Raw genomic sequence first — 16,219 nt, 5'->3', positions numbered from 1 at the left:
TGCATTTTCTTGTTTACTTGTTTGAAATAGGAATTTAAAAAAAATTTCATAACATAAATCTTCATTTGAGAAACCTATTTTGTCCTTAATCATTTTACCATTTCTCAAGATGGTTCTCTTCAAATATTAGTTGTATAAAAAAGTTGATCAAGCAAAAAAGAAAATTACTTTCTTTGTAATCGGTAGATTTTTGTCCATTCAAGTTATCTTAAAATACCACATACTTCTTTTTCCTTTCTTTTTTGTTTTGAAATTTTCGTAACGTAAAAGAAATTTCCAAGTTAACAAAAGTGAAAAGAAAAAAGGAATGAAAACAGCAGGGAATAAAAGAGGAAAATGAATTCTTTTTTTATAGTCCAAGTCATACACATTCAGATAACCAAATTATGGTGGTCTTTTCCACTGTAGACAAACAGACAGACAAAAAGGTAAACATATTTAACATATTGTATAAATTTAACAAAACGTATATCTCCCTGCTAATAAGATTTAACATCTTTTTTAATCACAGTGTTTGATAACTTGATAACTGAAAGAATGCCTTATATATCTTTATATTAATATATATATATTATATATATATATATATATATATATATATATATATATATATATATATATATATATTGTGGATGTGTGCTTGCATGCTTATATATTGGGTGTATTTTCTAGTACAGCTGTAATTTTTTTATAGCGATTGGATAAACAATCTGTGCATCTTGATGTGTTATATAATAGTGCTCAATAACAAGTAGAGCGATATATTTATTGAGTATAAATTTGATTCATACAAACAGCTTTGAGATGGAACATCAAATTGATTTCGCAAGTAGTTGCTGATATTCTAGTCACATGTTAGTCCCCGACTTAGAAATGTAATTTTCTTTGAGTTTATATACAGTTTAATTTTAAAGATTTTTGCCTGGTGAAGTTTTAGCCTGTCTCAGGTTTTAATTGAAAAATATAAGTACTAATGTATCGAGAAATGTTTGTATTATTAACAATGTATTATATATGTGCGTGCGCGCGTGTGTGTGCGTGTGTGATTGTGTGTGTGTGTTTATGCATGACGGAATGTTTTTTTAAATCTTTATTGACAAAAAAATTAAGTCTGTAAAATGCTGGTATTATACGATTCTGTCCTCATTAATTGCTGTTTCCTTTTGAGTTTTATTGCAGTTTCCTTTTGAGTTTTATTGTAATAAAAACCAAAGACAATCAAAGATTAAACACGCAAACCCATATTAACCATGAAAGACTTAATAATAATAATAATAATAATAATAATAATAATAATAATAATAATAATAATAATAATAATAAAAAATCCGAAGAAAATGTAAAATATATTTGCCTCTATTCTTTCATTCGTTCTTTGTCGTTTGAAAGAACAAGCACAGTTGTCTTACCGGGTAGGGAAGGGACATTGCCATTGCTTTTTCATTTTAAGTTGATATTGGCAAATATCTTACAACTTTTAGGTTCGATAAAGGGAGTGGGGTTAACCGGTATAAACATTATTTACCAAAAAAAATTCTGCTTTTCTTGGCCAGTTTTTGTATCAGTAACATCAATTCATGGAACAGATATTGGAAGCACATGTCCATACATATCGTTCTTTCAGTTCGTCCTATTTTGAACTTGCAAATAATTATTGTCAACACTCCATTGGATGTGTTCTGATCGTAAACATTTACTCACACACATACACACACAGTGTTTTATGATTGTTGTTTCATAGATGTTAATCCAATGAAGCTAAAGTGTTTAGAAGATAGTTTTCAATAAGTAGAACTATATTATAATATAAATTTTTATTTATAGAAACATTTTTACCTACATATGTACATACACGTTTAGCTATGACTTTATTTAAAGTCCAGTTTACCTAGATTAGGGTAAATATACCCTAAGGTATGTTTACTGTAGCCTGAGAAAGCTGGACTTTGAATAAATTCGCGGCTGAAACATATATGCACATCTGCAGAAAAAAATGATTTTTATAAATTAAAATTCAAGATTACTCGGTAATAAAGTTGGCATATACCAGATCCAATAATGTTCAATATTAAAGTGGTTATTAGTAGAGCTGATACATATATGGATTGTTTGACTTGCACCAAGAAATCATAGTTTGTCCTTCAGACTTTCTAAGAGCCAATCCAAATTTTAAATAGTGAGCCAAACAACTCATATATATATATATATATATATATATATATATATATATATAGTTATGCACAAACATGTGTTTTGTCATCTCGATAGTTTATTAGCTTGGCGAGCCGTATATGTGTGTGTGTATGTGTACATGTGTTTAGACAACATTCAGTATCAGTCAAAACCTTATGTATAAATATATATATATATGTGTGTGTGTGTGTGTGTTAATATATCTCTACATACACACACAAACACTGTGAAAATAAATGCTTATGTATGTATGATTGTACATGTATCAGCAATGTACATTTGTGCGCATCATTATATGTGTGTATATATATATATATATACATATATATATATGTATATATTTGTGTGAATATAAATGTTGTTTAATTAAATCACCCTTTCCCTTAGCAATATTTATGTAATATGTAAATAAGATTTGACCCATGTGACCTCGACTTCTATGACAAATTAGTTTAAAAAATTATCTTCAAAATCAATTTATAAAATTATGTGTAATCAGTAACCGATGACTTTTTGCATAGAATGCTTCTTTGTGTTTGGGTTTTGGTGTTGCTGAAAATGGGGCTAGAGGTGTGGAAAGGCTGTTTGTCAAAATGTAGGAGAGAAGGAAAAAAAGAAAAAAAAGAGAAGTATGAATTAGAATTATTCTGTCAAGCCTTATAAACCATTTTGGGTACTAGTCTTTGCATATATCCTAGAAAAAAAAGTTTTTACATACATACATATATGCATACACTCAAACATGCACACACGTGGGAATGCATGCATGGGTGCTGGCACCTTGTAGTATTTATTTTATATACATGCATTCGTTCATACATACATATGAATATATATGTACATATATACACTCTCGCACAGGTATATGCACAAACATACCTACATGCAAGCATATAGATGCTTACATGCTATATATATATATATATATATATATATATATATATATATATATGAGTGTGTGTATATATATATACATATATATATACACACACATATATATATATATATATATATATATATATATATATATATATATATATATATAATTTCCTCTATGAAATTACTGTAAGCATGTTGTGTTTTATTGTTTTTTATATTCCCCCCAAAAAACTTTCGATTTTAAAAATCTTTTTTATTATTATATTTTTTGTAAATGAATACTTGAATGATAATGTTCTTTGTGGTGTACAAACAAAGGCAGAAGTCTTAGCAAAAGTTTTTATCCGAATGACACCACATCAGTCTGATAGTTGCATTAATTTTTCATTAATTGATTATTTGTAAGTGTTTGTTTTTTTAATTTTTGTTTGATATTTTATGCAACCGAAGTTACAATTTGTTTTAAAAGATAAAGTATTTTATTTTGTTCATGCATTCATTATAGTTTTCATTGTTTCTTATCTCTTCCTTTTTTTATTTTAACGTTTAAGTTGTTTTTTGTTTTTTTTGTTTTTTTTTTGCTGTTGTTTTAAAAATTCCAAGGAACAAATGAAAAAAAAAACTCAAATGTCTGCTTCTTTGTGAAAATCATTGATGTTTCACTGTGACTGCCACTGTGACGTTGAATAATAATTGCCAAATCCAAGATGTAAGTGACAATGTCAAGGCTGACTGGCGGGAGTAGGAGCAAGAGGGAGAGAAATTGACAAACAGAGATAATCTATCCAGAGAGAGAGAGAGAGAGAGAGAGAGAGATAGAGAGAGAGGGGGGAAGAGACATGGTGGGAGAAAGATAGAGAGAGAGATAGAGAGAGAGAGGGGAGAGAGAGGGAGAAAAGAGGAAGAATATATATATATATATATATATATATATATATATATATATATATATATATATATATATATATAAAGAATGAGAATTGTGGATAGGGATACAATGAGATAGGTCCAAAGATAAAAAATAAAAACCTACACTGAATGTGGATATTTTTTGAATCAGCAACAAAGGCCATTTACTTTAAACTTGTAATCCAAGAAACCAATGTTGGTTGGATTCTATTTAATATTTTAAAAAATTACATCGCCATCACATTACCATCATTATCATCTACGGGTTTCATCTCCTACATCTTTATAATGTCTTCAATATACATGTCTGCGTGAGTTTGTATGTATATACACGAACATGCACATATGTGCAAATATATTGACTAAATCACATTTTAATTATTTTTATGTTGGGTTGAAATTTCATTTCTTTCTTGTCTTTGAAAAGAAGCGTCATTGGTTTGATATTTTTGTGTTTATACTTTGTGTGCATGTGTGTATACATATATATGTGTTTACACACACACACACACACACACACGCACACACACACACACATACACACACATATATATGGACACATATTCACATATACATACTTAATATTTACATGTATATATATATATATATATATATATATATATATATATATATATATATTCTTCAGTATTTATAAGTATATACGTAAGTATGTGTATAAAAATTTCTAAATAAAAATATTTTAAGTTTATGATCTCTTTATTTTCTTATGAAAAACAAAAGCTCCCAACAAAATCAATAGAATCCCTTTCAAAATCAGAGAAAAATAATAAAACGTTGTCAGCATTACCGATATCATCACAGGCAGAAAGGAAAGGAGGAGTGAATGGAAATAGTAGGAGGAGGAGGATGAGAAGGAGGAGGAGGAAGATGGTAGTATGTGTTTTGGGGGTAACAAGTGCCATTATCTCCTCTCTCTCTCTCTTTCTTTTTCCCAGGATTAGAGAACTAGGGAAGAAATATAAGAACGTATGAATAATTGTTCAGCATTGACATTTCTTTTTTATGATCATGCTAATCATTGTTCTTATTGTTCTTGTAATGAATTATGCTTTGTTCACAAGCGGATTGATATATGAATGTGTCAGTATATTATGGGATGTTTTGTATGTAGCTATTTCTTTCTTTCTTCATAATCAAAAAGGACCTTCATCTTTCAAAATTTTCATCAGTTAAAAGTTGTTGAAAAAGCTGTAACTACTTCTCTCCCTCCATAGCCAGTAGGTGACTAGGTTTATTTCCATAATAAATAGGACCTTTTCCCTCTATTTTTTGTTATTTATACATTTTTTGTTTTATTTTGTTCATTATTTGGTCAAATTTAACTGTCAGTTTTCAAAATAATTAGTCTGATTAAAAATCTAAAACAGTCTGTTTTTGTTTTCTTAGTAAAAAATTATCAGTTATGGGTTTCATTTTTTGTTGTTTTTTAATAAAGGAAAAATTATATTTTTATGACATTGCATTGTGTTTTGTTCTTTTAATTTATTAACAAGTACTCTGATATTGAAATAATACACAGGGCACAAGCTTGAGGCTTTCCATGGCCCTATCATCAGCCACCTTGTCATTATCTTCCTTAGCACAATCACATATACTGATCTCCAACAGAGAGACAGTGAAGGAATCTGGCTGGTGTGGGCAGTGGGCAGAGGTATCTTATCATGAGAGAAATCCAGTTCTGCATACTGAGTTATAATCATTGTTATGGAAAGGAAGAAATTGCTTCAACCAATGTTTTGCAAGTGTCAAGTGTTGGCGAAGGAGCATGTTGAGGCTAGCCGCACCTCCTGGATATTGTTCATAGCTAATGGTGGTTTATTGGCAGTTACTGTTACCTTGTCCTCGAGTTGGAAATTGTGTTCACTGTCCTGAAAGTAGAAAGAAAATGTAAATATATACTGGCATACATACATATATAAATTAAACTGAGAGAGGTTTATATGAACATTCTTGAGTAAGTATTCAGGAATAATTTCAAAAATATATTTGGAATAAATCTAGATTTAAGAAAATTGGACAAACATCAAATCATTATAGATAACAAGGAAATTCTGAAAGACATCTATAATTAAGCCATGAATAAAAATTTGTATGAAAAGTAATGAAAATATACCAAATATATATAAAAATTATGCTTGCAACTTGACAGGAATTTACATCTAAAAGTTACAGATGCTTATCAATCTCTTCACTATGTAATAATGAATTCACCTACTTTTCATATATTATGTTATTTGAATATGCATTTCGAATAAGCCAAATATCTAATATATTTTAATTTTCTTTTTCTTTTTAGTAACATTCTAAGTATTTAACTTGAACTAACTTTATTTAAAACTAGTTGCCTTATTCGACTAAACCATTTTTAATTTTTACTTTTTTCACCCCAAACAACGCACATTGCCACTGAGACATAATGGGCGACTGTGGGCTACAGTTCATATGAAGATGTCAAGGTTTTTTTAATGATATTCAGGATATGAGAGGGAGCGATGATCAGATCGTCAAGTGTGGTTTTTGTCTGTAGTAGGAAATTTGGGAGTAGTTTGTGGAGTTTAAGACAAACCTTAAGCAGTTAAGCATTACCCATTTCCATGCAAATGACATCTTGTTGGTTTGATAGTAATTGTTAACCACACTATTATAGATTTTCCCAAAACTGCAAGTTCTTAATTTCTGTGCCTCAATGCATTTTCTCAGTATATCTACTTTTAGCTGTGGTTATTACACTCTTATAATTAACATTTGTTTATTTGTGGTTGACTTATGGTGGTTAAAATGGCAGAACGCTTGTTGCCTATGCAGCCTATGTAGCTGCACAGCTCGAAATAAATTATTGCGGAGAGTGGGTCTTACTATAGAATTTTTGTGTCAGCACAAATGTTTCTATAGCTGCTTTATCTTATTTAGTTACTTCATTTGTGTACTGTTCAGCATAGAGAAAAAGAGCCATCTCTGGTGAGATCTTTGAGAGCTTTGGTTTGGGTTATTGGTTTATGGTTATATCAATCATTATCACAAGGTAATCAATATTTCCAAGTAAGTTATGGGAATGCATTACATAAGCCTTAGGCAAAGTTAGCAAGAATAGGTCGAGAAGTGAGACTTGCTGATCCTCACAATATGAGAGACGGATCAAGAAAGTAACAGCCTGTGAACTGTGAAAGAGAATATGCAGTAGAGAAATTAAGCATTCTAATAGCAGCTACATCTGTGTTGCTCGAGGAACTGAGGCAATCACTCTGGGTGACATTAAAATCCCAAATTTCTTAGGTCCAAGAAAAGTGTTATGTCTACTATTGGAGATATAGTCGAATAAGGCACGATCGTTTTGATGTAAACTTTTGTTTCCAAAATCTTTTTATTCCAAATAAAAATGAACATGCCCAACGATCCTAAGAGAACTGCAGGAAAAACACAAAAAAACAAATAAATAAAATAAACGAATAAAGATCAGTTGATAATACAAAAATAAGTAATTAAGGCTAAATATTAACATACTGCAAATAATATCGAGTAAGAACATACGTCCGATATCAATGAATTATGCATCTAAAACAGATAAATTAATCTCCAATTTCTGCGAACATGCTCCATCTACAATAAAACCTGTCATGCATGTTTGAAAGTCGAACACACGCCTGAGGAAGAGAAGACATCCCGAAATATAGTGTCACAGACACACCATCTGACTGCCTGATGCAAGTAAGAAGATCATGCATGTAAAATATTGTAAAAAAATATGTATATATGTATAGTTATATGTATACACATGACTTGGACCAGTGAAAGTGCATAGCTGATTCTACTATTATATCTTAAATTGCATCAGTTTGAGTCTATCCGTCACACCTTTTCATCGTGCTGCCTTTATAAACTTAAATTTTTTCTTATATATTTTCTATTCCAAACAAACAGAAGTTTTATCTCTTTTTTTTAATCGCTTTTCTTTGAAATTATATCCAACCTCGTCCAATTATTTTTGGAAGGAGGAAAGAATTAAATCGAATTACATTTTATTGTTCTGAGGAGCACGTTATTATTATAGGGGCACGATTGTCTAAAATAATGAAACATTGGGGTTTGTAGGAAAACTTAGCGATGATCATGTACAAGAATTAGGCTGGCGATATATGAATTAACAATCCCATGATAGCCGTTGTTATTATTAATTGTCACCAACCTCATAAAAATGAACAACACCAAAATCACTTGAAAACTATGAGAAAGCAAAAAACGGTTATGGAATAGTGGTAAAACACACACACACACACACACACACACACACACACACACACACACACACACACACACACACACACACACATATATATATATATATATATATATATATATATATATATATATAACTACTTCATTTACTCACATAAAATTAATATACGAAAGTATAAATTTATGCATCAACTTTAAGTATTTACTTCAAAAGTGCTCAATACGTAGGTAGAGCTAGTTAGTAATTTATGAAATATATATGGCGATTAAGCTTAATCGCCGTATATATTTTATAAATTACTATATATATAGCTTCAGAAACTATATATATATAGTTTTGGAAGCTATATAAAATTTAATTTTTAGTCCTTCGTTAGAAAATTTATTCTGTCATATATTTATATATATACTAGTAATAATATCCAGCATTATATGGTATTCGATGAAAAAGCATGTCTTTTTATGCCTTGATGATAAAATGTTTATGTAGAAGTGGCTGATGTACGTCGATTTTTCATTGTCCTGAATTATTAAATTACTTTTATTATAGAAATTTGTGTCTTCTATATAAATCTCACCTGTCTGTTTAAATATATGTGTGTGTGTATGTATGTATGTGTGTGTGTGTGTGTGTGTGTGTGTGTGTGTGTGTGTGTGTGTGTGTGTGTGTGTGTGTGTGTGTGTGTGTGTGCCTAAAACTTTCAACAGAGGCGACAGATTTTCATGAAATCGGTATCATTTTGAAGCTCGAGCTTCGGACGACAAATATCGAAAAATTTGTCCAAAACATTAATTCTTGCACCCTCAACTGGGCATTTTTGGGTAGAGAGGGTCGGTTTTTTCACTGATATTTTTTGCAAGTCATTCAAAGCTCGCGTAAATGACATTGCATAAAACGCATTATTTCGACCGTCTGTGACGTCACAGCCACGGTAGGCTTATTGGTAAGACAGTTTGGGTTTTTTTTCACCTCTTTTTCCTCTGGCCCGTTACGGGTTCGAGCCTGCTTACTACTCCTATTTTTTTCTTTTTTATTTGCGCTCACAATTTTACTTCTTTTTTTTTTTTTGCTCAACCAACACCCTTACACAGACCTCCACTTTCTTTTCTGCCTCCACGTCACAGGTTTGAGCCAGCCTCCTACTACAACTTTTTTTTTTGCTTAACACACACCTCCAAACACCCGGGCAACACCGGGTAAGCAGGCTAGTCGTATAATAAATACCAATACAAAAAAAATAGTTCTCTTACTTTAACTGTTATTGCTAACATTAACATTGCATTAAAGGTCGTTTGTATAAATGCATAAATTATATTAACATTCTCATGTTAATATAATTTGGTCTATAAATCGGTTAGAAAATTTATCAATTCTAATATTTAAACCAATATAAAACTTTCCTTTTATTTTATCAATAACTAACTGCTTGTGTCCCAGCTTTGCCTGGGGACGTAAACTCAAGAAAGTCCATACCCAACCTTGAATGAAGTCGATTTTTTCCCCTGAAACTTTCAACAGTATAAGAAAACAATGAGACAACTCCTACGCAAATCTTTTAATACTCATCATTTCTAGCAAATACAGCAGTATGTTTGCATGCAAGAATATGCACATTTCGTCACTGTAAAATAAATAATACAATTTATCCCCTTTGACTCACTCTCTCAAATACGTAATCCCACAAAGGTTGTAACAAAGAGTTTTACTCTCATGAAATTAAGTCATAACTCAAAAACGCCACATGTCACCAACAAATAATTCACCTTCTTAAATACAGGCATTCATTACATAATATATTAGTCTAGAAATTCTATTTGACAACCGCTCCCCTTTCATGTTTACTTTAATAGAATAACAGAAAAGACTTTTAATTTATTGTTTTAGAATATAAAATCATAGTTTAAATAAATCATTTAGTTTAACGCAGATACACATCTATTCATACTACATTTTTACACATTTCGTGATTTTCCCTACCCTTTCTGTCATTCAATTTTTATTACAATTTAAAAAGTATGGCGGTCCTAAACAGAATAAACATACAATATTTCCTATTTAAGTTTACTTTCACTCACAAAATTCATGGATAGAAATAAAAAGCACAACAAATCTTCCAATGGAATTGTCATGGACTAAAATCAAACTATACCGAACTCCTTATTCTTATTTAACTTTTCAACGCAGCCATAATCTGCTTTCAAGAAACCTTCCTAAAACAAGATAACATCAATATAAAAAACTACCAAATATTTAATTACTCTCATAACTCCGGGATTATGTCCTCCAGAGGAGTAACTATTCTAATCAGAAACGATATATGCCACAACAAAATAAACATAACCAACAAATAAACAATTGTCATTAACGTTACCCTACATAAAACAATGACAGTATGCTCTATATATCCCATCAAATGTTGACATAAATAAAAACGAATTGAAAAAACTGCTTGACCGTTTACCTAAACCTTTCATCCTATTAACAGTTATAACATCCTATGGGGATGTAAAGACACTAATAAAAAAAGGCAAAACGTTGGAAGAGTTTATCAACGAAAATGATATATGCTTCCTCAATGACGGTACACCTACACATATCAACCCATTTAGTAGAAATCATTCAGCCATCGACGTAAGTTTATGTGATTCATCGCTGTATATGGATTTTAATTGGAAAGTATATGATGATATTTGTTGCAGTGACCATTTGCCAACATTGATAGAAAGCCCAAAATTCAACAATAAAAGACTTTTCCGATGGAAACTAAAAAGGCCAACTGGCAACTATACAAAGGAAAATGTAGATATAGGTTGAATTAGTCAAAAAATGTCCCAGTAAAATTTTTTACAGAAACATTACTAGAAATTGCAAGTGAAAGTATCTCTTAAACCTCAGCGTCTAACAGACAGAGTAGACCCTGGTTCGACAATAAATGTCAGGAATCTAACAAATTGTGAAAAGCGGCCCTGAAGAAATTTCAGAAACAGCCCACAACTACAAACCTGATGGAATACAAATGAAATAAAGCTAAAGCTCGTAGAGTTACAAAGGCAGCTAAAAAAGAATGCTGGAAAAAATTATGTCAGCAAATTAAATTCCTTCAGAGAACCGAGAGCAATGTGGGAGAAGATTCGAAAGATTGTAGGTAAACATCAATCAACACTAATTTTTATTTATTGTGGACAACTATTCTCATCTTTTATTAGTTGTTTCACGACGTTTTGGCCAACTATTCCTCTGGCCTTCATCAGGTGGTAACTGCGACGGATAGGAGCTCTGAATCTCCTGACTGCATTCACTGCAATTACTGCCTTCAGTAGTTGTCGTCTCACCACGTTTTGGGCCAAGTAAGCCTCTGCCCGCCTTTGGGTAGGATTGAAACCGCTATCTTCAGACAATTCTCACCTGGAACCGTAGAGATTCAACGTCTCTATCAACTGCGCCACTATTCAAAAATAAATATTCAAAAACATAAAGACCTTTTTCTAAACTACTGGATTTGGCATTAAATAACCCAAAGGGGGTTGCTATGCCGTTAAACAAAAATAAACAAACAAACAATCATCGCTGTAGCTGTTTCTCCTCTCATTTTTCTTTTCTCGTTTTATCTCCTGCCTCTCTGTTTTCAGTCTAGTTCATTTTTTTTTTTTTTTTTTTTTTGGTCTCTTGCTGCAATAATTATCCTTTTGGTGTTCTGCATTATGTACTTTCCTAATTTTATTTTTGTGTCATTCACACAGTATTCTATACAAATCAGTCCTTCTCCACCATCTTTCCTTTTCATCTAAGGAGAATTTCCGGTGTTTAATGGGAAAGTATTGATAGATTTTGTATAGTGCATAAAAATTACCCCGACTCTTTCTAAGTATGACTTTTTGTGAGAGGTAGTTCGGAACTAATGTAGGAAAATCTGATATTGAATAAAACTGACTAATAATTTCCAGAAAGATGTATCAGTTATTAGCAGAAAGTGCGATCACATTATAATTTTATGTAGGGCTTGTATTTATAGTCCTATGGTGATTAAATCTAGATGGAAAAGAGGACTTTACTTTATCATATGTATAGATAAAATGAATAAGGAATAATGAGAATTAAAAATTACAAATATGATCCCACCAATCACCACACATTGCTTCGATATGCTTTTTACCTCATTACTTACTCTATAATTGAAACCTGCAGTGAAACTAGTCCATCACTTGGTGATGATTCGTGAGCAACTATTGGATATATTTTGTTCTTTTTCCATCTCTCTCTCTTGTGTGTGTATATATATATATATATATATATATATATATATATATATAATAAGAAAGTTAAAACAAAAAAGTTTATATATATATATATATATATATATATATATATGTATATATATATATATATATATATATATATATAAACTTTTTTGTTTTAACTTTCTTATTTTGTTTTTTTTTTTTATACGGATTAAACCTCCTACCGGATGTCAGACATTAATTTATACTTTGAGTCACTCCAACCAAGAGATCAGGCTTAAGAGCTCCATTTTCTTGGTTGGTATTCTATCTGTAGGAATTTTATAGTTATGATAGTCATTGCGTATGACTTATTTCTAACTGTTCTTTCTGGTATATGTTCCCATGACTTACTACTACACTGGATATTTAGCGTTTTATAAATTTTCCAGTAGCGATATTTGTACACTCCATTGTGTTGCATTGTATAATAAGAGTCTGCCAACAGAACTTTACAACTGGATGTCAGGTGGCTCACTCTCTCTACTTCTGTATGGTAGAATCTGCACTTGGTGTTATTATTGAGATCATTCGTCTTTTTAAAAGCATTGGTCATCAAGCCTGGATCTTGGGGAGCCATTATCATTCTCTCCTGATTATAGTGAAGCGATTTTTTTTTCTAATTAGTCTAGAGAGCCTTCTATACCTCTGATAGTTCATCACTGTTTGTTGTCTCATTCTTTCAGTTTTCTGTAATAAAGTTTGGATGCATTTTTGTTAACTCTTCTGGATTATTTCCATTGCAGGCTTGTTTTCTGTTTCTGTGTCATTTGTAAGACAGTCTTGTACAAAATGTTGGACCAGTTTTGTGATGGAGGTAGTTCTATTGACTCTTGTTTCTTAGTATTCATATACTATCTAAAGGTTTGGATTCTAGGAGCTCACCAGATATTGCCCACTACTCACAATAGTGGCTCAGTGTTGGTGGTCAATTTCTGAGATTCATACCACCTGCTCCTCTAGGCAGATACAGCCTTGGTAAATACTGGTTTTTGTACATAACTCTGTACAATATCAGCATTTTTCTTGTTTTAGTGTCTAACCTGTTAATGACCTTTTGTGGCCAGTCAATAAGGTCACAACTAGGTTACTACTGGCATAACAAGCTGGTTAATAGCACTTACTTTGTTTTTATTTTGGAGTTGTGATTTGCAAATTTTTTGTACATGGTGCACATATTCTCTACCTATTTTTCTCTCATTTTGCATTGTTGGAATTAGTTGTTTTCTTTTATGCTAAGGTATTTGTACTGTTCCTGTTCTTCTAGGACACTTGTCACGCTGCATGTTTTCCATTTGGATCTTCTTCCCAGCTCTGATGGAACACTTGGCACATTTTTCTAGACCAAATTTAATTCCAGAAGGTATGTACAATCTGTTAGAGTTGATCTCAATCAACATCTAAACTGGCATACAGCTTGAGGTCATCCATGGAAAGCAGATGGTGTATTTTTTTTTGTTGTTGTTTGGGTCTTGTTGGCAGCCTTGGCTCAGGTTGTAGGCACACTGACTTTTATTAAGTAGTTTACTCAGCAGATCTATCACCAAGCAAAGGAGATAAACTATCACCTTGAAAAATTCCTCTCCGGATCTTTATATCAGGGATTGTTATTCTCCCATTACTTTAGTTTAATGTCATGGTTGTCTGTCACATGTTTATGTGTTCAGTCATGGTTTTCTTGATGATGGGATAGATCTTATATAAATCAAGACATCCTTATGTGGGACACACTATCATATGCCTTTTCATCCAAAATCCAAATATATGTGAGGGGGGGGGGGACAGAAAGGGAAAACAATTAAACACCGGAAGAAATATTTATTATTTTTCCTTTCTGTCATTCATACATTCTGTTTCTACAATGTTTCATTTTGTGATATATCATGCATTTTATCTTTGCACACACACACACACACACACACACACACACACACACACACACACACACACACGCACGCACGCACACACACACACACACACACACACAAACACACACACATAACCCTTTCACATTTCCGAGTCATCTTACTGCTACTCAATTTTCCTCATGCTAATTTTATAACAGATATTTCTTTTCATATTTACCAGTTAAAATGGGTGGAAATTTTTTTTCATTATCATATATGTGTAATTATTTATTTTGGAATAATTTCGTACCTTAGATCAAATACCGATTATATCAATATTCATTTTCTAATTGACTAAAAATTCGCCTCATATATATGCAACATATATTATCATTACAGCTACTTTAGGCCTCCATACCTCTATTCAGCCTTAATTATTCAGGCTATTTATGATTACTACTTGAATTTATTCAACATATTGTATTTTCTTTAGATTCAGTTACATTCTTTAAATAACTAATATGTTAACATTAAGTCATTATACCAAAAAATTAAAAGAGAAAAATATATCTTGCTTCTTAATTCTTAAAATCAAGATTATCAAAAGGTTCTATTCTATTAACGGTACAGAAATTTGACACCAATTATATGGATAGAATTTCCATAATATTGCTTTTCTTATTAATTAATTTTTAACAAAAATATAAATTCCCCAGAACAAAATTTGATTTTTTAAAATTTTATTCCACACATACGCAAAAAAAAAAAAAAAAAAAAAAAATCTACTCTCAGTTTTCCTAAGCAATTTCAGGGCAGAGATCCGTTAGTATATGAATATATATACTAATGAGTTGCAAATTATTAAGACTAGTAGCCATCCAAAGATAAGGGTTAATGTGATAGATGGATTAGCAGTTAAAAAATGTAGAATATTATGATAATTTGATTTCTTATAAAGACAGTTTATGACATGTATTTATTGATATTGAATTTGAAAACGACCATGCTGTAGTCTGCAAGAAATTGACCTTGAGGTAATGTGTTCCATAGATGAAAAGTTTTTGAAAGAAAACTCTGTTCATGAAAATTCAGAAAATAAATGGAGGAAGAAAGGAATGCTATTTTCCATTATGGTAAAAGAGAAGTTCCTGTCTTTCAAGGAGAAATCAAAGATTTGAACTCAGTCGAGTACCTCCCATGGAAATAAGGAGTGAGTAGAGAAAGATTATCAACATATCTTATGTGAGAAAAGGGTTGTAAATAACAGAAGAAATAAATTTTTACTATATTTCAAAGTTGATATAGTACTCTGTCAAAACAATAAAGGGTGCTAGGAGCGTTATCTCACCAGCGTATTTAAGGGTGTATCTAACTGCTATATAGGTAGAGGTTTATATCAGGAGTCAGTCACTTTCTAAAATTATAAAATGATTCAATCTGTTTTCCAACAATCTTACAACAGATTGGATATCTATCTTCCCTTTTAAATCTGGAGTGAAAATTAATCCTATGAATTTATCCAAACAATGATTGTTCTCAAAGAGACAGCCATTGATTTTGACTGGGATAAAACAATGATATGGATGTTGATAGTGAAAGGAGACAAGCTTGGTTTTAGAGGTTTTAAAAGTAAGAAGCCGTTTCTTTCTCCATTGCACCACATGTTCCAGATCGAAAAAGAGATCAAGAATGCTCTTCAAAGTGCTGCCATAGATAGTCGTGTGGTCTGTGTAGGTGTAAGCAAATTTCAACATATGATTTTAAAACTCAGAAAGCAGTTGGGCATAGATCATTGAAGCATAATAGCATTGGTACTATACAGGTAGCATGGATTTTATGAATAAAGTTTATTTCTTAGT

General features: G+C 31.3%; 1 protein-coding gene across 3 annotated transcripts in view; it reads right to left on the bottom strand.

Moving 5' to 3' along the window:
* Nucleotides 1-5,267: 5,267 nt before the first annotated feature.
* Nucleotides 5,268-16,219, bottom strand: part of LOC145291414 (uncharacterized) — an 879,668-nt gene continuing 868,716 nt past the window's right edge. For all 3 annotated transcript variants that reach the window (XR_013869410.1, XM_080137226.1, XM_080137236.1), the window contains one exon: nt 5,268-5,870. Coding sequence is in view for 2 of the 3 variants with exons in the window: in XM_080137226.1 (XP_079993352.1) it covers nt 5,748-5,870 (123 nt within the window). In the remaining variant the exon portion in view is untranslated. The remainder of the gene's footprint in view (nt 5,871-16,219) is intronic.

This window comes from Euprymna scolopes, chromosome 2 (genome assembly GCF_053919585.1).
Source record: "Euprymna scolopes isolate OS-2025 chromosome 2, ASM5391958v1, whole genome shotgun sequence".
Classification (NCBI taxonomy): Eukaryota; Metazoa; Mollusca; class Cephalopoda; order Sepiida; family Sepiolidae; genus Euprymna; species Euprymna scolopes.
The sequence above is the reverse complement of the archived record's forward strand: the minus strand, read 5'-3'. Positions and strand labels throughout refer to the sequence as shown.